The sequence below is a fragment of the Ursus maritimus genome, unplaced genomic scaffold (assembly GCF_017311325.1).
Source record: "Ursus maritimus isolate PB19 unplaced genomic scaffold, ASM1731132v1 scaffold_20, whole genome shotgun sequence".
Lineage (NCBI taxonomy): Eukaryota > Metazoa > Chordata > Mammalia > Carnivora > Ursidae > Ursus > Ursus maritimus.
In genome coordinates this window covers 26,037,957-26,062,708 of record NW_024424453.1, presented here as the reverse complement: position 1 = coordinate 26,062,708, position 24,752 = coordinate 26,037,957, and the positions used below count along the sequence as shown (strand labels likewise).

Below are 24,752 nucleotides of genomic sequence, written 5' to 3'. Positions count from 1 at the left end.
TAAATGATTGATAATAGCATATCCTACTTCCAGACTTCAGGCCACGCTGGCTTCTACATTCAAAATAAATCCAAAATTTCAGAAATAGACCATCAATGGATATTAAAACCAATGAATGGCAAGTTGAGTGGCATAAGCAGAATGTTAAGAAAGTACCAAATTATCTGATACATGCAAAGGGAAAAGTACTTTTACACAAAGGTTCAATGGTCATCACATTATAAGTGATCAATTGTAGCATCACGAATAAACGGACAACCTCCATTATGTACTATCTACTGTGACACAATATGAAGTACACAGCATCACCTATGAAATTTCCTTGCAAAAAAATGTGTAAATGTAATCTAATGAAGTCATTAGACCTAACTTTCAGTTACAAAATACTGGAGATTTAGGAACAAGCTAAATGATAACCATGAGGGAAAAGTCAGAGAAACAAAATGTGGGATACTTTATAAGACAACTAGGTTGTTGTCAACTACAAGTTAGTATCATGTAAAGAAAAAAATGTGGAGGAACTGTTTTATACTTTGAAAAAGTAGTGACAACAAAACAATCAAATGCAATATATAAATCAGTGTGCTTTAGCCACACTGGCTTCTTTGTTGTCTCTCTAATAACCTAGGTATGTTTCTATCTCGGCCATTTGCACAATTTAAATTTTCTCTTCCCCTAGATACACGCATGGCTGCTCCATCACCTCTTTCAAGGGTTTACTTAAGGTCACATTCTTAGAGAGGTTTTCCTGACCATCCTATTTAAAACCATCCTTCCACTCCCAACCTCTTCTCCTTTCTCTGCTTTTTCTACGTAGCCTTTATTGTCTTTTATCATACTACAATATTTTGCCTATGTATTTTATTCACTGGCTTTCCCTCCCAGCTAAAATGTAAATTCCATGAGGGAAGGATTTTTGGTTGGTTTATTCGGTGCTATGTCCTCAACGCTAGGAATGTTTAACAGACACTCAACTACTTCTTCATTAAATGAATAAATCACCACAAAAATTACTGTCAGTGTGGGTCAAAAAAATGGGAAGAATATCTAAATGATCCCTATAGTTTTCTCCTTAATCAATCATAAATTTTGATAATTTGCGTTTCCTTAGCCACAAACAGAAATGAGGAGAATATGTGAAATCAAAGCAGCAATGGGACCGCCAATCAGTCCTTTTAAATATGTTCTCCCCTAAATCAGCATCAGTAAGTTATGAAGTACCACCAAATGTCTGGTCCCTACTCATCCATGAATCTTCACAAACATTTCATTAAGAGTGGTAAATAATTTATCAGTAAGAAAAAGAAAAGTTTACAAAATTCAAGATATTGATTACCTCCCAGCAGAAGGATGAGAATGGGAGAGTGGAGGAACACATAGTTATTTCAGTAGTATTTCGGTTCTTAAGTTAGGGATGGCAGATTTACATACCATACACACACACATACACACACACACACACACACACATACACACACACACACACACATATATTACATATATTCTTTGTTCTATCAAGTGACACATAATTTTTTTTAAGTGAGTACATTAAAAAGTATTTGAAACTACCAAATTTACATCCTTGAGGATACCAAGTTCCTGAAATCACTAAGAGAAATTCCAAATTCTGGAATACCATTATCTAAATTATCACAATGTTATAGTCAGCATTTAAGATGTAAAATCACATCTATGCACTTCTGTATCACAGTGATTGAAAGAGTTTTTCATTTTTGTTTTCCCTCAAAAAGTCAGAATGCATAAGAACCGTGTGTCAAGGGAACAAAGAAAATGATATTACTTATCCTTGGAAAGATCCAGTGAAAGATCCATTTTTACAAAACAAAATTCTGAGTGGGCTAAATAAAATTTATTATTAAATATATTGTTTAAACTTTTGTTTTTAAGTTAAAATAGCCATAAAGATTAATTATTTAGATAGATTATTTTGGCTGACTGCCATAAGGCAATTAAAGAGAAAACTACTCTTCATTATCAGACCTCTGCTAATTAAGTCTAAGGTAACTCTTTCAATTCTGACAAACCTCAGCCTCAAAGTATCAGGAAATTCAACTGGCATATATGTGCCAATTAAAGAAATAATACAAAAATACATTTGGAAAGAAAAATTCCACAAGTCAATGCTATAAAAATTTTGTTGTCTTTTTCAAACCCCTATCTTATGTCTGCTCCAGCATTTATCTAGGACACTGTCTAGTATGCTTAGGAGAACAACAATGGTTTGGGGATGGCTTATTTATAAGTATTAGATACAATTATCTTAGTCTAATTTCTCTAGCTTCGTACCCCAATGTTTTCTCTTTTACATACATCCTTAACTCCATCTTCCCTATAAACTCCTGCCTGGTTTTTCTGGTGAAATTCTATTCATCTTTAAAAACCTAGTTTTAGGGCTAAGTAATTTGTGAAGCTCTCACAGCTCAGATAATTAACTCACCCTTTGGGTTCTCACAGGGCCTAGTATTTCTCACCTATTAAACTTGTCAAGGTATTATTGCTATTAGTTCACAAAGCTCTTCCACAGTTAGAACATGAAATCATTTTCTGGAGCTATAACCTTGTTAATCTCTAAGTATATTCTAGAGCTATAACCTTGTTAATTTCTAAGTATATAGTTCCTAACTAAAAGTTAGACAAACATTAAATGTTCAATAAATGTTTACTGAATAAACACAAAAATAAATCCTGTATAAATAAGTTTGAAAGACTGCACAGTTCAGGGCACCTGGGTGGCTCAGTTGGTTAAGTCACTGCTTCAGGCCCAGGTCATGATCCCGGGGTCCTGGGATCCAGCCCTGTGTCAGGCTCCCTGCTCAGCAGGGAGCCTGCCTTACCCTCTCCCTCTGCCCCTCCCCCTGCCTGTGCTCTCCTGCTCTCTTCTCTCTCTCGAATTAATAAAATCTTTAAAAAAAAGAGAAAAAGTTAATTTGACAGTTGTTAAAATAAAAAGTTACACCTAACATCAATAAAAGATCTAGAATACCTAGCTTTAGCTAGATAATTTAAAAGATCTTCATAATGATTAGCAAATATAAATGTGATTCACTCATATCACTGTAAAATCATGTTTTATAGATATATTTTAAAACTGAAAAATAAAAATCTTGAAATGACCAGGGTATAATCACAACTTAAATATATAGTTCATCACATCTAATCAAAATCAGATAGGGATTTAAGCCAGTACCCACTGATAAAAATGTTACTGTTGGCTTATGAGTATCTCATTTAAGCATTTCTCATAATGAAAGTAGATGTCTTAAACAATATAATGGAATGGATTTACTCCCCAAAGAGTCAATATATATCAATAGAAATAACTGGTCCTTTCAAAAAGATACTAATTTAATTCCAAACTTGTTTGGTCAGCCATAAGACATTTGGTAATAAAAAGAGCCAGAAATTTATTATATGACTAAGGTGTCTAAGTGGAGAGAGTACACTCAGGTAACAGTTACCTGAGTGACTCTTTCCAAGCTATTTCAGATTTTACACTTGCAGTAGTATACTAGGCAGAACAGGGTAGTGGTTATGAGTATGAACTCAGGAGCTGGATGTTCTGGGCTTCATTCCTGACTTTATCATTTACTAGTTGTGTGACCTTAGGCAAGTTTCTTAACCCCTCTTGCCTCCATTTTCTCATCTGTAAAATGGAGATAATAATAACATAAAAGACCTACCTCATAAAAATGTCATAAGTATTAAACATATGTAAAGAACATGCAACAGTGCCTGACACACAGTAAAGATAAATATTTGTTATTATTATCATTCAACATGTTTCCTCTTGTCTCTAGTATTTTGCACTACAAAGTTCACAGTTGTAATATTAGTTCCTATTTTGTACCTTTTCACATTACAAATGATTACAATTTCTTGAGTCTTCATGAGTTTTTCTATGTGATTATTCCTCTGTACTTCGGCACTTCTCACTTCCAACTTTGCTTCCTTTCTTTAATATTCTGTTTACCTTCCTCAATGTGAAAGTTTCCAAAGTGATATATACAACACCAACTAAGTGGTGTACTGCAAAAACATTAAAACTCTCTTTATTTATTTATTTTTTTTAATGATTTTTTATTATATTATGTTAGTCACCATACAGTACATCCCCGGTTTCCGATGTAAGGCTCGATGATTCATTAGTTGCGCATAACACCTAGTGCACCATGCAATACGTGCCCTCCTTACTACCCATCACCAGTCTATCCCATTCACCCATCCCCCTCCCCTCTGAGGCCCTCAGTTTGTGTCTCATAGTCCATAGTCTCTCATGTTTCATTCCCCCTTCTGATTACCCCCCTTTCTTTATCCCTTTCTTCCCCTACCGATCATCCTAGTTCTTATGTTCCATAGATGAGAGAAATCATATGATAGTTGTCTTTCTCTGCTTGACTTATTTCACTTAGCATTATCTCCTCCAGTGCCGTCCATGTGGCAGCAAGTGTTGGGTACTCGTTCTTTCTGATAGCTGAGTAATATTCCATTGTATATATGGACCACAACTTCTTAATCCAGTCATCTGTTGAAGGGCATCTTGGCTCCTTCCACGGTTTAGCTATTGTGGACATTGCTGCTATGAACATTGGGGTGCATATGGCCCTTCTCTTTACTACGTCTGTATCTTTGGGGTAAACACCCAGTAGTGCAATGGCTGGATCATAGGGTAGCTCAATTTTTAACTTTTTAAGGGACCTCCACACTGTTTTCCAGAGTGGCTGTACCAACTTGCATTCCCACCAACAATGTAAAACTCTCTTTATTTTTAATTAAATTGAGAAATAAATTATTAGTAGTATTTAGTACATACAATAAGCTTTGTATGCCCTCACTAGGTCCATATTTCAGATTGTAATGTATCACAAAGGTTATCTGAGGTATCCTAAGAGAAGAATTAGAAGAGCTCAATGCTCAAGGGGGTTGATATTAAAAATGATATTCTTCACTGGTTTATTCATTTTGTAAGTTGCATATGACCAATGCAATAGATTTAAATATATTTTAAAATATTTATTTTTAACTCTTCACAAAATGCTAACATAAAGACTTTAGGGAAAAAGAGAAACAAAAAGAAAAATCACAAGTGAATAATAAATATGGAAGCACTGACACTTCTTGCACAAGCTCATCTTAGGCCATGATAAAAGTTAAAGCCATGATGACCTAATGACATCTGAGAAGAAACTGATCTAGTAGTGTATGCATTTAACCTATAAATAAACATATGCTGCAAAACACACTGTAAGATAATAAATATAATTAAATATTATAAGTATAAATATATAAAACATAAATGTAATGAAATAATTATACTGTAATAAATAATTATTTATAATAAATATAATATAGGGGCGCCTGGGTGGCTCAGTCATTAAGTGTCTGCCTTCGTTCGGCTCAGGTCATGATCCCAGGGTCCTGGTATTGAGCCCCACGTGCTGTTTCTCCCTCTCCCTCTGCCTGCTTATGCTCTCTCTCTCTGCCAAATAAATAAAATCTTAAAATATATATATATATATAAAATGACTATTTATTTATCTGATTTATTTATTATTTGGTCTGATTACCAAAGGTGGGAGGAAAAAAAACTTTTGTCTATTTTTATTTATCACATATTTAGAAAATAAGTCTTAGTTCAGAACTAAGAAAGTCTGAAACAATCACCAGACAGTTTTTAAGCACTCTCCGCACAAGATAAGAACTCTAGTCTTCTGAGAAGGAGCATGGGGGAGAGGAAGAGAAGAGAGTAATTTTTTAGCTTTATCATAGGTGTTCACTATTAAGACAATAGGCTGAAAAATGTTTTATTGATGGAATATAAAATCAAAAATATTTAGACTTTAATTTGGGACTGGAGATAATTTGAATTTTCTTCTACCATATCTTTCTCATTTTCTTCATCTTTTCTCAGTTTGTATAATATTTAACCATTTACATTTCTTAAAATTTTTAATCCTATGATTAATAAATGCTCAAACGGATAAGCAAATGAGAAGTTCTATACTTAAGTCTAAATAAATTCATAGAAGCACACACAATTAGAAACAAAAAAAGAGAAAAAAGCCATTGGGTAAGTTCTGATCATTACAGAAGAGCACAATGTATAAAACTGTAATTGTGAGCAATACAAAAATCACATAGACAAGAATTAAAGGCACTAAGGGAATACATTAAATGTACTTCCCTTCATAGATGTCACATTTCAATATATGAAAACTATGCAAACCGACCTTTGGAAAACATACTTAAGAGTTTACATTTGGAGGTGTGACTCTAATAATCTGGGGAAGAAATACTATTACATTTAATTGCTTTATGTGTCAGGGGCTGGCTCTAACAGCAACTGAATGTATCTACTGGCTAATCATATGAACCAGACATTGCTCTAAACTACTGGGATCCAATGGATCCTGTCATTAAGTCTTTCTGAATTTTACCACAAAATACAATTTACCAAAACTAACCTCCCTCCATTCCTGGGGACTAGAAGACCTACACAGTATTTTGAAGAAACAAAAACAATAAAATACTGTATATTTAACAATATGTAAGCACTTAAATGCAGTTTTTTGCGAAAGTGCTTAAAGATAAAACAGACTTAGAAAATAATGTAATTCTGCTTTAAATGAATATATTCTAATAGAAGACTGTGTTAGTTGTTCTGTCAAACAGGAAACAAAAGAATGTTTTCCTTTAGAATTTTTTCTTTATTTGAAGTACAGTTGACACACAATGTTACATTAGTTTCAGGTGTACAATACAGTGATTCAACAAGTTCAGACATTATGCTATGCTCACAAGTGTAGCTACCAACTGTCACCACACAACACTATTACAATACCACTGACTACATTCCCTATGTTGTATCTTTTATCCTCGTGACTTACTCATAAAATGGTGGTTTTTAAAACATTCTTTTTTGATTTAGTCAGTATTCTCAAATATTGGGAGAAAAATATTTAAGATTATGAAATAAACACCTTTTGAATAATTTTCATTTGCTTTACTTAACTCATTATCAGTTGTGGTAACAGTTTACTATTCTTCTAATACACCTGAATATTTGACAATATTCACAGGAATATCAGATACATCATGATCTTCATTTTGCTGAATTCCTCATCTTCCCCTACTTATCTCAAAATCTTACCACAAAGCAATGATATCCTGTTTTGAAATTTCACTGTGTATTCACATTGTATTTGCTCTCATTCTATCTTATATAAAATGTTTTTATAGCTTAAATCTCGGTTTTCTCTCAAAGTTTCTCACAAACTTCTCTGAAGTTTGGAGTCACTGGAGTCACCCGGTGAACTTTTAAAAATCCCAAGCCCAGGTTACATGCCTTACAAATTAAATCAGAAGGTCTGGGGATAAGGGAGTGAGGCCAGGCATCAGTTTTTAAATATCCCCAGGTGATATTAATATGCAGCAAAGTTTGGGAACTACTGTCAAACTCTTCGTAGTGCCTTGAAGGTCTAAGATGCATACTACTTTTTAATCTGTGATCTCAATCACCTGTGTTGTAAGCCTGGCATGGTAGTTAGTACAGCAGTTGGGGCACCTTAATTTGGCTTCGTTATCTTCTATTTGCCACATATAATCTCATGAAGTTAACAACAAAAAACCTTTTTTTTTTAATGAAAAGTTAATTTCATAGAAATGTTTCAGAATACAGAAATTTTTGAATTTTAGAAGTTAATATAGTACGTATACTTTATATTCCATCACAATCCAAGGGAATTGGAGGCAGCACCCTGTTATCAAGAACGTTAGTATTTCACCAGGAAGACATATAAATACTCACAACGACTGAGATAAACAAAAATTTTAATAGCCTCAGGTTAGGTGGGGCTAGTTTTGCCACCAATAAATTGTGAAAAAAAAAGTCCTTTGGAATTTTAGCATGTTTTGGATTACAGAAATGAAAACAAGTAATTATGGACATTATATACGTGGGTCACAATGTAAGGTCTCCCCTACTTCCCACGGAATGTGACTAAATAATCTGAAATATTTCTGTAAAGATGCTCCTGAAAATGTTTTGGTGTGTGCCACTAGAATAAAAGTGAACACCTGATGAAAAAATATATATAGTGTACAATATGTGTTTGTTTTACCATGTATTTGTAGTACTTTTTTCAATTAAATATAAATATTCCTACTGTTACTAATAAAAAAAAGCCTAAGCCCTCCCCACTGAGAGAGTGGACCTGGAAAAAAAACAATCTTTGTTGTTAGTGTTGAAAAGTCAAGAAAAGAGAACATCTACAGAAAATAGAAATCTTATTAAAATCAAAAGGCAGACTACTAAAACTAAAATTAGTGGTGGTCTAAAGCATGACATAAACTGAGTTCACCATATACAGAAGACAAAAATAAAATTGTGAAAGTGTTTCAACACTTACAATCAGTGTAAAGCTGATTAATTTGTGAAGACTAGCAAAGAAAACATGTATTCTAAGTACAAATCAGAATATTCTCAAGTAAATTGTCCCAAATAGAAGTTTAAGTTTTACACAAACACACAAAATGGGGGTGGGATTGAGGAGGGGGCAGTAGGGAGAGATAAACAAAACATAATTTTAGGAATCCTGGATTAAATGAAGTTAAGCAGGTTATTTTTCCATCAGGATTTCTAAGAACCTTAAATAAGATAATGCACTTTGGTAATCTCTAAAACAGGTATAATATGCAGCCTGCTCACACTTATTTGGCCCCCAAACCCTTTTTTCTTTAAAGTATTTAACTAATGACTAATTCTACAGAACAAAACTATTGGAGATGCATTTATAAATTTGAGAATTTTACGCAGTCTTCAAGAATGAATGTCAAGAATCAACTTCTACTTCATACCATTAATTTTTTTATCCTTATCAGTTACCAGTCATTAAGTGATACCTCCATGTAATGAAATGAAATTGCCAAAGATCAACTTCAGAATTAGTAACACGGATTATTATATAAATGAAGAAATAGTGTTACTTCTCTTAAACTAGACACCAAATCAAAATAAAACTTAAAATAATCAACATATTCACCATTTTAAAAGTATAAGTATGCAATTTGTATAAATATTGAAATGCTATACCTCATCAAATTCTTCAGTCATTTTTCTGATGATTTCTGCATTCTGCATATTTCGAAACATCTCTATTCTCACAGTACCTGTGGAACAACAGATTTTACAGTTAATCTTTTTCTATCCCGTGCTAAACACTAAATTTAACCTGACCACTGTTTGAAAAATTTTATATCAAAGTTTTTGGGGTTTTTTCTTTCTCCAAACGCCTACCTAAAGGAATCCCTTGTTTAAGAACTTCAAAGTTCTTCAGACATATTTTAAAAACCTGAATATTCTGTGAATTAGATTAAGTATGAGAGAAAAAACTGAGAGGAGGGTTGGGGAAGGAAAAGATGAAGACATAAAATAATAAATTTATATTGCAGGGAGGGCCCTACAGAATGACTGGTGCTATCCAGACATATACCTGACTGCCTTAGTATGAAAAACACCCAAGTATAGAGACTGTTATCTCTCTTCATGCCTTTTTCTGATATTCTTTATTAACAGAACATTCTTCTATAAATTAAAACTAAATGTTCCCTTAATGTATTAACACCTGTCAGTTAAATCTGTTTTATCTGAACATGAAAAATAGCTTGGTAACTTCAACCTAAGTATCAAAGAAAAAGTTAACCCCCTTTCTCATCTCATTCTTTAGTACTACATTTATATTAGCTACATAACTTTTATCTCAGATATGATTACATAAATACTATCACTAAAAATAATAAGTGGTTTGTATCAAAAATTTGTGTTAAAATTAACATAATTTAAATAAATTAAGGTTCAAAATCAATCTGGAGTTACAGAGAATACTGGCCTAGTAATTATATGAGGTTTCAGTTTCAACTATATACATGTAAAATATTCAAGTTAAAAATCACAAGAATAAGACTCAATGAATCAACAAGAAAATATATAACCTCTAACAGGTTCCTTGACAGTGATTACCAGCTCCAATTCAAACCACATTTAGGTATAGAGGAGGGAAAAGTCTCTAAAGTATACTGTACTCTTACAGGAAAAAGCATGAAGCAATAGAGAGCCACTAAAAGTCACCAAAGTGTACTCTTAATTCAGAGGCCCAATAAAAAGCTGCAATGGCACATTTGGCATATCGAACTTAATTTGACTTAATTTTTATTAATCTATAAAATGAGAAAAATGGTATCTCCCTTATCTTTTTAATCACAACCATTTCTAAACATGTTTTAAATACTCGATGTACAGCTCTCTTATGCATTTTCAGGACGCTGAATTCATTAAGTACCACCAACAGGTATCCCTTACACCCAGCTACAGAGATGAGAGTCTAGTTGGAAGGTGAGTGAAAAGGGAAAATATTTTTAGAGTTCCTCCTCAACATATAATTTCCTAAACACAATAGGAAACTTTTACATTGTGATTTTATTTTTTATGGGAAAAACAGTATCACAGACAGTATTTAAAATCACTGAAGACAGGTTGTTTATGCACTACAATACAGCCTTCATTTTCAGAGGTTTTAAAAAATTAAATAAACAAAAAATGCATCGAATTGCTAATTATAAATTCTCAAGTAAAAGTAACTTTCTGTTAAACAATCTTTAAAAATCATTCAAATTAGGAGTGCCTGGGTGGCTCACTTGGTTGAGTGTCCAATCCTAGATTTTAGCTCGGGTTATCATCTCAGGGTCATGGGATCAAGCCCCACAACAGGCTCCGTGCCAAGTATGGAACCTGCTTCAGATTCTCTCTCTCTTCCTCTGCCCCTTCCCCACCCCCCTCAAAAATAAATGAATAAATAAAATCACTCAAAGTACACAAAACAGTTTTAACTGTATTTAGCCTTGTTTGGGTCATGAACTATTTTGTCAACCTGAAATAGAGTCCCATATATAAAAAGCATGTAATTTCAGGAGTTGTTTCATGGTACTCTTGATAAGCAAAATTACTTTCATTAAGTACTAACCCAGCAAAAGAAGTAAAATTAGATTTTTAAGTTATTAAACATGAGAAGAATGAGTTGTTCTTGAAGAGATGGAAATATTTTATATTTTGCATGGGGTAGCATTATTAAATGGCTATATGCATTTCTCGAAAGTCATTTATCTGTACACTTAAAATGTGCACATTTGGAAACTGTATCTTGGTAAAATTGATTTTTAAAAAACCATGAAAAAGGACAACGCTAATCACAGTAGTTCAGTAAAAAGTTACACATGGGAAGGAGTGCCTAGATGGCTCAGTACGTAGAGCATGCAACTCTTGATCTCTGTAGGTTCAAGCCCCACAGTGGGTTTAGAGATTACTTAAAAAGTTAAATGTGTCATTGTTAAATATGAGTATAAATAATGTTTAATTCTATTTCCATGACTGATATTGCAGTTTTCATACACAGTGGAGTCTTAACTATAATTTCACTGGACTAGCAAGTTAGTTCATAAATGGAGGACTATTTTGCAGTATTTAGTATCATAAAATGAAAGGCAAGAAAACAGTAACTAGTATTAAAAGCAAAATAAAAACCAGCTGCATGATTAGCATCTTTAAAAATTACTATCATATATAAGTAACAATTATTAATAAAATAAAATCAGATAATTAAAGCTATAACTTTGAAAATGAACGGAAGCTAGTCATTGAGGTTTTTTTAAGACAGGAAAATCCTGCTGCTGCCACAATGACTATTAGAAACATTAGCCTATTTACATACTACTTTCTAACTGCTCATTCTTCTTCAGTCCAGTCCCATAACTCTACTGCAACTGCTTCCTCACACCTATTATCTGCTGATTGTTACATCAAAGTTTTTCTTTAGTAATACCTTATCTATTCCATTTAAAACATTTGCTCATTATGTTGGCTTCTGTAACACTATACCCTTGTACTGTATTCTCTGATGACTTTGATTTCTTTCACTTACTTTCAGTCATTTACCTGAATAAACACAGGTAATTTCCAAAGTTCTGTCCAACACATTTTTCTTTGTCCCATTCTACATTTTCTAACCTGGGTATGGCCCCCATCTACCTCTCGCCCTAGACAAAAGTATGGCAGAGACTACTACTTATTAATCTGTATTCAGCCCAATTCCTCGAAAAATACCTGACATCTTGAGTCTTCTCTCTCCTATTTTAACCTTTGACAACGGATAATAAAAGTAAATTAAAGATCTGAAATAATTCAGATTCACAGAAACATAAATATCTGAAAATAAAGAACAAAAAAGAAAAAAGATTATCTTCCATTCTCTATGTGTCTCACACCATCTGTGAGAATCCTAAAATAACCTATCAACATATATATTTTATACTAAAAAAATAAAACGCTGTTTAAGCAGGCCCTCCTGACAGGATTATACTTCTAATGAAGATAAAGGAACAACTTTAAAAATTGTCATCTTTAACCATGAATAATTCCAGAAACAATAACATCAGAAAGTGACCATCAAGTTCTCTAACACTTAAATTATGTCAAACTGCTGGAGAGAACATAACTTGAGACAATCCCCATGGTAGGCAATTTGGCAAATGTTTACTGAAATTACAATTTACATACTCCTTGTCTTGATATTCTTGTACGTGTTGCAAAGAAACCATAAACTCACACACATGAAATAATGAAGGTACGATGTTATTCCCTGAAGCACTGTTTGTGAAAGCAAAAGGAAAAATACATATACCCATAAATAAGATTCTAACTAATAACTAAAAGTGTTGATGATAGTAATAATGGTGGTGACAGGTAACACTTGGGTGCTCATTATCTGCCAGGCATTTTTCTAAGAAATAAACCCTTGAAGTTAACATGTTTAATCTTCACAACACCACCTATGAAGAACGTACCATTTTTCTCTCATTATACAGAAGAGAAAATTGAGGCACCTAGAGATTTAGCAACTTGTAAAAGGGGTTTCCCAGTAGCAGATTCGTGTTCTATATGCATGCAGTCTGGCTATAGGGTCCATGACTAAGCACTACTCTTAACTGACTAAAATCAATGGGATCCATGGAGCTGTCTAAAATGATAAACAGGTCTGTGTTGGATATGGAAAGATCTGTAGGATATATTCATAGATGAAAAAAAGGAATATATATGTACTTGATTGTATATGCTTTAAAGTATTTCTGGAAAGATATACAAATATCTGGCAAAATTGGCTGCCTCAGGGAAAGAGAAATACGTGGCTGTGGTTTAGAGATATAATGGAGATATTATTAGTGAACCTGGTTGATCATTAAATATACTAACATTGCCTAAGAGCACTCAGCAGACAGTGTTCCCCAGAGCTTTCTTACTAGCTGTCCCATATAGGAAACAGCTTTCTATTTTAAGGATTTTCTTTTAAAGATTGGATTACAGGGGTACCTGGGTGACTACTCAGTTAAGCGTCTACCTTGGGCTCAGGTCATGATCCCAGGGTAGGGGATCAAGCCCCATGTAGGGCTCCCTGCTCAGCAAGAAGCCTGCTTCTCCTTTTCCCTCGGCCTCTGCCTGCTGCTCCCCCTGCTTGATCTATCAAATTAAAAAAAAAAAAAAAAAAAGGACTGGATTGTAGAGTCTTAATAAATAAAATCTAATCTGGTGATGAAGAAGAGAAAATCCAAGCATGTAACAGGACAATTTTTGGTAGCCTCATTTTTTGTTTCAATATTACTTTAAGTATTAGACAGCAGGTTGTATATCAAAATGAAATGAAGAAAACCTGAAAATAAATATGGATAAATTACTAGAGAAAACTTTTCTAAGTCTGAAAAGGAGAAGATGCTGAGGCTACTCCAACGAAGAAGTATTTACTAAAGAAACACTGCATACCAGAATACAGAACTTAACAGTTACTTAAGATTCAGTGACTGCATACATACAGGAATCTTTCTCAAGATTTGAAGAGAGGGAGATGGGAGGAGTTAAGATGGCGGAGGAGTAGGGGACCCCTTTTTCAGCTGGTCCCCTGAGTCGAGCTGGAGAGGTACCAGACCATCCTGAACATCCGTGGAATCAGCCTGAGACGCAGGAAGATACATCTGGATCTGTACAAATGAACATCTCCAGCGATGAATATTGAGGCACGAAGCGGGGAGCCATGAAACCGCGCACAAATATCAGAAGATAAACGGAAGGGGGAGGGAGCCGCCGCGTTTGGGCGCCGGGACGCGGTAGCCACCTGTATGGGAGAGCGGACGGACTCGTGGACTGGCACCCAAGAGAGAGCAGACTGAGACCGAGAGCCGGGGAACGCAAGCGACCAGACTGAAACGGAGCTCCGGTGCGATCACTGGAACCAGACTGAGACAAGGAGATCCGGAGCGCGCGGGGATGGCTGGCAGCTAGCGGTATTAGAAACACAAAGGACAGAGAAGCACCGGCCCTGGAAGTCAGGGCTGGGATGGCGGGTGTGGGGTGCACATCCAGGGACGCTGCAGGATTGGGCAGGACCAAAAGAAACTGACTTAAAGTGGCCAGAACATCAGTGGAGAGCGGTCTGCGATCCCTCTGTTCTGAGACACGCTGGGATTTGGCCACTGCTACTCTCTCAGATGAGGCACAGCAAACCACCAGGGAACCGCCAGAAAACAAAAGCCTGGAAATACCGGCTCACAGTGTGCCCATCCCCATCCCCCCTCGCAGGGGACCCGGAGACTCTACCCAAACGGGGTTGCCTGTGTATCGGCGGCAGGCCGCTCCCCGAGAAGGCAGACTGAAAAATCAAGAAGCCCACATCCCAAAGATCCCTATAAAACAAGTGTGCACTGCCTGGGTCCCGGTCAATAATTTGGGCTCTGGACAACCCCGCAACCTTTCCTCATCAGAATGACGAGAAGGAGAAATCCCCCCAGAAGACAAAAGACAATGAGTCTGTGGATATGTTTCTTTTTTTTTTAAGATTTTATTTATTTATGTGACAGAGAGACAGCCAGCGAGGGAGGGAACACAGCAGGGGGAGTGGGAGAGGAAGAAGCAGGCTCCCAGCAGAAGAGCCCGATGTGGGACTCGATCCCGGAATGCCAGGATCATGCCCTGAGCCGAAGGCAGACGCTTAACGACTGCGCTACCCAGGCGCCCCAGAACTAATGGATATGGATATAACCAAATTATCAGAAATGGAGTTCAGAGTAACAATGGTCAAGATGATGTGTAGACTTGAAAAAAGTATTACCAAAAATGTTAATGAGAATATAGAATCTCTAAGGGCAGAAATGAGAGCGAATCTGGCAGAAATTAAAAATTCTATGAATCAAATGCAGTCAAAACTAGATGCTCTGACAGCCAGGGTGAAAGAGGCAGAAGAACGTATCAGTGACATGGAGGATGGGTTAGTAGAAGAGAAAGCTAAAACAGAAACTTGGATCAAAAAAATCCAATCTCAAGAATGTAGGTTAGGGGAGATTACTGACTCAATGAAACGTTCCAATGTCAGAAGCATCAGCATCCCCGAGGGGGTGGAGAAAAACAGAGGTCTAGAAGAGATATTCGAACAAATTGTAGCTCAAAACTTCCCTAATCTAGCAAAGGAAACAAGCATTCGTGTCAAAGAGGCAGAGAGGACCACCCCCCCCCACAGCTCAACCACGACAAACCTACACCACGTCACGTCATAGTGCAGTTCACAAATATTAGATCCAAGGATACAGTACTGAAAGTGGCCAGGGCAAAGAAATTTCTCACGTACCAAGACAAAGGTATCAGAATTACATCAGACCTGTCTACACAGACCTGGAATGAGAGAAAGGGTTGGGGGGATATTTTTAAAGCTCCTTCAGAGACAAACATGCAGCCAAGGATCCTTTATCCAGCAAAGCTGTCATTCAGAATGGATGGAGAAATAAAGACCTTCCAGAATCGCCAGTCATTGACCAATTTTGTAACCACGAAACCAACCCTACAGGAGATATTAAGGGGGGTTCTATAAAAGTGAAAAGGCCCCAAGAGTGATACAGAACAGAAAGTCACAATCTATAGAAACAAATACGTTACAGGCAACATGGCATCATTAAAATCATATCTCTCAATAATCAGTCTCAATGTAAATGGCCTAAATGCTCCCATAATGCCACAGGGTGCAGATTGGATAAAAAGACATGACCCATCCATTTGCTGTCTACAAGAGACTCATTTTGAACCTAAAGATACATTCAGACTGAAAGTAAAGGGATGGAATACCATCTTTCATGCCAACGGACCTCAAAAGAAAGCTGGGGTAGCAATTCTCATATCAGACAGATTGGATTTTAAACTAAAGACTATAGTTAGAGACACAGAAAGGCACTATATTATTCTTAAGGGATGTATACAACAAGTGCATATGACAATTATAAATATATATGCCTCCAACAGGGGAGCAGCAAATTACACAAGCCAGCTCTTTACCACAATAAAGAGACATATAGATAAAAATACGTTAATAGTAGGGGACCTCAACACTCCACTATCAGAAATAGAGCACCTAAGCAGAAAATCGGCAAACAAACAAGAGCTTTGAATGCCATACTCGACGAGTTGGACCTCACAGATATATATAGAGCACTACACCCCAGAACCAAAGAATACTCATTCTATTCTAATGCCCATGGAACATTCTCAAGAATAGACCATGTTCTGGGTCACAAAACACGTCTCAACCGATACCAAAAGACTGAAATTATTCCCTGCATATTCTCAGACCACAACGCTTTGATTGGAACTCAACCACAAGGAAAAATTTGGAAGAAACTCTAACACATGGAGACTAAGAAACATCCTGCTCAGGAATGATTCGATAAACCAGGAAATCAAAAATCAATTTAAACAATTTATGGAGACCAATGAGAATGAAAACACAACGGTCCAAAACCTATGGGATACTGCAAAGGCAGTCCTAAGGGGAAAATACATAGCCATCCAAGCCTCACTCAAAAGAAGAGAAAAATCTAAAATGCAGTTTTTATATTCTCACCTCAAGAAGCTGGAACAGCAACAGAGGGACAGGCCTAATCCACGCACGAGAAAGCAGCTGATCAAGATTAGAGCAGAAATCTATGAATTAGAAACCAGGAGTACAGTAGAGCAGATCAACAGAACTAGAAGCTGGTTCTTTGAGAGAATCAATAAAATTAACAGACCACTGGCAAGACTTATCCAAAAGAATAGAGAAAGGACCCAAATTAATAAAATTATGAATGAAAAAGGAGAGGTCACAACCAACACCAAAGTAATTGGAAGGATTATTAGAAACTTTGATCAACAGCTTTATGCCAATAAATTAAGCAATCTGGAAGAGATGGAGGACTTCCTGGAAACCTATAAACTACCAAGACTGAAACAGGAAAACTGATTTTTTAAACAGGCCAATTAAGTATGAAGAGATTGAAACAGAAGAAATGATACCTATTCTCCTAAAGCTATTTCAAAAATAGAAACAGAAGGAATGCTACCAAACTCATTCTATGAGGCCAATATTACCTTGATCCCCAAACCAGGCAAAGAACCCATCAAAAAGGAGAATTACAGACCGATTTCCCTAATGAATATGGACGCCAAAATCCTCAACAAGATCCTGGCTAATAGAATCCAACAGTACGTTAAAAGGATTATTCATCATGACCAAGTGGGATTCATCCCTGGGATGCAAGCGTGGTTCAACATTCGCAAATCGGTCAGTGTGATACACCATATCAACAAGAAAAGAATCAAGAACCATAAGATCCTCTCAACAGATGCAGAAAAAGCATTTGACAAAATACAGCATCCTTTCCTGATTAAAACCCTTCAGAGTGTAGGATAGAGGGTACATTCCTCAATCTCATAAAAACCATCTATGAAAAACCTACAGCAAATATCATTCTCAATGGGGAAAAGCTGGAAACCTTTCCCTTAAGATCAGGAACACGACAAGGATGCCCACTCTCGCCACTATTATTCAACATAGTACTAGAAGTCCTTGCAACAGCAATCAGACAACAAAAAGGGATCAAAGGTATCCAAATCGGCAGAGAAGAAGTCAAAATGTCTCTCTTCCCAGATGACATGATACTCTATATGGAAAACCCAAAAGAATCCACTCCCAAACTATTAGAAGTTATAGAGCAATTCAGTAATGTGGCGGGATACAAAATCAATGCTCAGAAATCAGTTGCATTTCTATACACGAATAATGAGACTGAAGAAAGAGAAATTAGGAAATCCATCCCATTTACAATAGCACCAAAAACCATACGCTACCTTGGAATTAACTTAACCGGAGACATAAAGGATCTCTATTCTAGAAACTACAAATCACTCTTGAAAGACATTGAAGAAGACACAAAAAGATGAAAAATATTCCATGCTCATGGATCGGAAGAATTAACACAGTTAAAATGTCCATGCTACCCAGAGCAATCTACACTTTCAATGCCATCCCGATCAAAATACCAATGAAATTTTTCAAGGAACTGGAACAAATGGCCCTTAAATTTGTGTGGAACCAGAAAAGGCCCCGAATCGCCAAGGAATTGTTGAAAAGGAAAAACAAAGCTGGGGGCATCACATTGCCGGATTTCAAGCTCTACTACAAAGCTGTGATCACAAAGATGGCATGGTACTGACACAAAAACAGACACATAGACCAATGAAACAGAATAGAGAACCCAGAAATGGACCCTTGGCTCTTTGGGCAACTAATCTTTGACAAAGCAGGAAAAAACACCCAGTGGAAAAAAGACAGTCTCTTCAATAAATGGTGCTGGGAAAACTGGACGGATATATGCAAAAGATTGAAACTTAACCACTCTTTCACACCATACACAAAGATAAACTCCAAATGGATGAAAGACCTCAATGTGAGACAGGAATCCATCAAAATCCTAGAGGAGAACATAAGCAGCAACCTCTATGACATCGGCCACAGCAGGTCTTTTCATGACACATCTCCAAAGGCAAGAGGAACAAAAGAAAAAATGAACTTGTGGGACTTCATCAAGATAAAAAGCTTCTGCACAGCCAAGGAAACAGTCAAAAAAACTAAGAGGCAGCCCACGGAATGGGAGAAGATATTTGCAAATGACACTACAGATAAAAGACTGGTATCCAAGATCTACAAAGAACTTCTCAAACTCAATACACGAGAAACAAATAAACAAATTATAAAATGGGCAGAAGATATGAACAGATACTCTTCCAATGAAGACATATAAATGGCTAACAGACACATGAAAAAATGTTCAAAATCATTAGCCATCAGGGAAATTAAAATCAAAACCACACTGAGATACCACCTTATGCCAGTTAGAATGGCAAAAATTGACAAGGCAAGAAACAACAACTGTTGGAGAGGATGTGGAGAAAGGGGATCCCTCCTATATTGTTGGTGGGAATGCACGTTGGTACAGCCACTCTGGAAAACAGTGTGGAGGTCCCTTAAAAAGTTAAAAATTGAGCTACCCTATGATCCAGCCATTGCACTACTGGGTGTTTACCCCAATGATACAGACGTAGTAAAGAGAAGGGCCACATGCACCCCAATGTTCACAGCAGCATTGTCCACAATAGCTAAATCATGGAAGGAACCGAGATGCCCTTCAACAGATGACTGGAATAAGAAGTTGTGGTCCATATATACAATGGAATATTATTCAGCTACCAAAAAGAACAATTTCTCAACATTTGCTGCAACATGGATGGCACTGGAGGAGATAATGCTAAGTGAAATAACTCAAGCAGAGAAAGACAATTATCATATGGTTTCTCTCATCTATGGAACATAAGAAGTAGGAAGATCAGTAGGAGAAGAAAGGGATAAGGAAAGGGGGGGTAATCAGAAGGGGGAATGAAGCAAGAGAGACTATGTACTATGAGAAACAAACTGAGGGCCTCAGAGGGGAGGGGGGTGGGGCAATGGGATAGACTGGTGATGGGTAGTAAGGAGGGCACGTATTGCATGATGCACTGGGTGTTATACGCAACTAACGAATCATCGAACTTTATATCAAAAACCAGGGATGTACTGTATGGTGACTAACATAATATAATAAAAAATATTTAAAAAATAAATAAAAATAAATAAAATTTAAAAAAAGATTTGAAGAGAGGGAATGAAAGAAAGGTAGAGAAAGAGATATACTTTGGTTGCTTTTTAATGAGTATTTCAAGCTTAATTATAAAAACTTCTGATACATGCAAGTCTGTCTAAGTAGTATGTACACAAATGGAAAAAAAATACCTCAAAGGTTATTATAAACAAAGACTTTTGGAAACGTATCTTTTAGAATGTCTTAAAATAGAAATTGTTGGGGGCACCTGGATGGCTCAGTAGGTTAAGCATCTTACTCTTGAGCTCAGCTCAGGTCTTGATCTCAGGGTTAGGAATTAAAGCCCCATGTTGGGCTTCATACTGTGTGTGGAGCGTACTTAAAAAAAATATTGAAATTGTTTTATAGGTCTCCACAGGTACCTTGCATGAATAAAAAAAAAAAATTGTGATTGTATCTCCAGTGATGAGTCTGTCTCTAAATGGTAGACTGCACGTGGTAACATTCCTTATAAAAAGCTTATGTACTTCTTCCTCTGTATAAACAAAAGATAAGTGAAACATCAAATTAAATGTTCAAAAAGAAAACTCACACTTTGGCACATGATATGGGAGTACCAATTGACTAGTCTTCGAAGACTGCATAGGGTACATTTCATCCATTTCAAGAACGGATAAATTTACTAAATATTCGAATTTCAAAATTTGGAGCTTGGTTGAGCAAGCATTGTCTGAGGGCTTTAATCTTTCAAACCACTTTCACCAAATCTCCAACAGCTATTAAAACAACCTCATCTTCAGTCCACATAAGACAAGAATTAAAGGAAAGGACAAAAAGAAAAATAAATTTACTTTTTAAAACATAAATCTGCTACCTCAAGCACTACTATTAATATGATTCAAGAGAAGCAGGGCTTCTTAATCTGTGGCATATAGATTCTTAAATATCTATGGACCTTTTGAAACTATGAAAATTTAGGTCTATGTACTTCTGTGGAGAAAGACCCAAATTTTCAGGCTATTATTAAAGGAATTTGAGAACTCCAGAAGGTAAAAACTACACATTAGAGGGAAAATACCAGCCAAAGGTTTTTAGTCTTAAGGAACTGAAGAGAAAAATTAAATGGTGACAGTAAAGAATAGTTCCTTACTAGAGAATGGAATTAGAAACCAAGATCTATATGCTAAGTGTGTTTATTGCTACTGGCTCATTGCTAGTGGAATGTCATTTCTTTTAGGCCCTCTCAGCGTAAAGAACCAGAAATATATATGTATGTATACAAACATAGCCATTTCTATATGTAGCCATATGTATCTACATTAAGCTATATATAAGTTATACTAATATCTTTAACTCCATTACCACATGGAATATTCTAGAGTCCTCCCTTTTTTTATCCATAATTTCCTACAGTGAAATCTCCCAACAGTGAAAATTCTGGTTCCCACCATCAACCATCTATTTACTTAATTTTTCAATTCCAGTACACATGTATAAAGTGACTTCAGAATTGGTAGTCCATAGCCCGGTGGAAAATAACCGCAACTAGAGTACCATGCATTTTAGTTCCTTTTGCCTTTAGTCTTACAGGCTCCACTATTCACTTACTTAGGACAGTACTTGTCCCCCAAACCCCTTCAGCAAGGTTATTTCATGCATTTGTAATATAGTTTGATTTTATGTCACAGTCTGAATTCAACCTGTAATGACCTCATAAGAGTTTTTTTTTTAATTTGCAAACATCAATGTTTATTCTTTGTGCTATAAGTTCTATGGGTTTTAGAAACACATAGTATCATATATTACCATTACAGCATCATACACAATAGTTTCATCACCCTAATCCCCTGTGATTCAACCCTCCTTCCTCCCTAAAACCCTGGCAAACACTAATCTGTTTATTATCTCTACAATCTACCCTTTTCCAGAATGTGACATAATCTGGAATCGTAGTATGTAGCCTTTTCAGACTGGCTTCTATCACTCCGCAATACCTATTAAGATTCATCTATGCTTTCTGCATGGCACGAGCACTCATTCCTTCTTACCACCAAATAGTATTCCACTGTATGGATGTTGCACAGTTCATCCATTTCATCTACTGAAGGGCATCTAGATAGCTTCTGGAAACTAACGAATATAATTACTATAAATACATGCAGGTTTTGTATGGACATGTTTCAAATCAGTTAGTAAATACCTGTTTATTTTTGCTGTATTTTACAGGAAGGGTATGTTTAATTTTGTAAGGAACTATTAGACTGTCTTCCAAAGTGGCTATACCATTTTGCATTCCCATCAACCATGATTTCCTATAGCTTCACATCCTTGACAGTGATTGGTATTGCCAGTTTTTTGTATTTTAGCCATTCTAATAGCTGTGTAGTAATATCTTTTTATTGTTTTAATTTGCACTGCCCTTATGACAAATGATGTTGAGCATCTTTTCACATGTCTATATGCCATCTGTGTATCTTCTGTGGTATGTCTGTTCAGGTCTTTGCCCACTTTTTTATTGGGTATTTATTTTCTTATCATTCAGTTTATTGAGCTCTTTGTGTATTTTGAATACAATCCTTTATCATACATATGTCTTGCAAATATATCCTCCCAGTCTGTGACTCTTCTTTTAATTTTCTTAAATTTTGTGGAGCAGAAAAAATTTTAATTTCAGTAAAGTCCAACCTGCCAATTGCTTCTTTCATGGATTGTGCTCTTGGTCGTTACAGCTTTAAAAACCTCAAAACCTTGTCATTAAACCTAAAGTCATATAGACTTTCTCTTATGTTTTATTTTAGAAATTTAGAGTTTTACATTTAAGATGAGTTAAGTTTTGTGCAAAGGGGTTAGATCTGTGTTTAAGTTCATTTTTTTCCACATGGATATCCAACTGTTCATGTACCATTTGTTGAAAAGATGACTATTTCTTCATTTAATTGCCTTTGTATCTTCATAAGAAAAAAATCAGTTGACTATATTTATGTGATTCTTTTAATATTTTTAAAGAATAATTTAGGTTACACAAATTTGATGTATGTGTGTATACACACACACACACACACACACACACACTCTTCAGAAACCCACTGGACCTAGAAAAAGGAGGATAAAATATACCAAAATAGTTCATGTTCCATTCTCCTCTTATTTTAATAATTTTTATCCTATACTCTGCACATCCAACAGTTTTTCCTAAATGATAAAGTTATCAGGATTACCTGTGAGTTTCACTGCACTCTTCCTAAAATAGTAGCTACGTATGTCTCTACATTTGAAAGCTCTTCCAAAAACATAAGAATAATGCAAAATTGAGACTTTAATGAGTCTCAAGAGATTAGAAGTCCATGAAAGTAGAAATTACCTTACAACAATAGAAAACATAAATATGCAAAATATGTCCAAAGTGCGGAACTTTCAAAATTATGACTTACATTTACACACACACATACACACACACACACACAATTATTCAAGGGAAGAAATCACTTTAAATTGCTATACAAAAGTTCTGATTAGGCTAGTATTATAAGCAATATTTTTATATAAACCCTCTTTCTGAAATGCTAATGAAAATATGAAAAACATTTGAAAAGCATCTAAAAACCTTATGAAGTAGTGGGAACTAGTAGGATAAAAACAAACTAAAAGCAGAAACCAAAATACAGAAAGAACACTAAAATCACTTCTCTGATAATATTTAGTGAGACTACAATGCACAAGTTGGGACTTCTGAGGCAAAAGGTCTAAAAGAACAACTCTTTTATGTAGTGGGGGCTCAAAAGATTTCATTTGTAAGAGTTTCTAACACCTTATATTCTGTGGTCTATAAAGAAAGCTTTTTTTAATGCTGTGTAGAAGGAGACAGATACCTGAGAGATAGTAATCAAACACTGGTGCTCTCACAAATATTCTAAATTCACTTGATCTGATACAGAAAACTTCAGATGGGACTTAGTTGCAAGTAGTCCTCAATTGGAAGTACTGTGGGGCACGTGTCAAGCAAATCTTAAATCTTCTCTAGAGGAAAAGTACCTTTATCCTAGGCTTCAAATAAGCTTGAGAGAAAATGTGGAGCTTGGAACAAAAAGTAACTAAACACATCAAGAAAGATGATATGCAAAAGAACAAACAAAAGAAAGACCATAGAAACAGACTCACTAAAACTTGAAGTATTAGAATTATTAGATAGAGACTGTAAAAAAAAATTCCCCATGTTAAAAAAAGGAAAATATAAGACTGAATGAATATTCATAGGGAACAATTCCATTGACTTCTTTTTCTGTAGAACAGAGCCATATGGGGTGCCTGGGTGACTCAGTCAGTTAAGTGTCTGCCTTTGGCTAAGGTCATGATCTCAGGGTCCTGTGATAAAGCCCTGCGTTGGGCTCCCTGATCAACGGGGAGTCTGCTTCTCTTTCTCCCTCTGCCCCTCGCCCCAGCTTGTGCTCTCTCTCTCTAATTAATAAATAATCTTTAAAAAAAGGAGCGAGAGAGACCCATGTTGACTATAATTTCTAGAAAAGACCAATACGGTAACTGAAATAGATCGTCACAGATGAAAAAAAAGTAAGTAAACGAATTTAGGGTATATATTATACAGAATTCTAGCAGCACAGAAATTACAAAATGCAAATAGGTACATAGAAGACAATATGCAAGGTTTAAACAAAATTATTGAAAGAGAAGAGAAATAAAATGAG

At 35.7% G+C, this 24,752-nt stretch overlaps 1 protein-coding gene across 2 annotated transcripts in view; it reads right to left on the bottom strand.

Moving 5' to 3' along the window:
- The window catches only part of STAG1 (stromal antigen 1), a 467,337-nt gene that overhangs the window by 184,531 nt on the left and 258,054 nt on the right, over positions 1-24,752 (bottom strand). For both annotated transcript variants that reach the window (XM_040636781.1, XM_040636782.1), the window contains one exon: positions 9,110-9,186. In XM_040636781.1, coding sequence (XP_040492715.1) covers positions 9,110-9,186 — 77 coding nt within the window. The remainder of the gene's footprint in view (positions 1-9,109; positions 9,187-24,752) is intronic.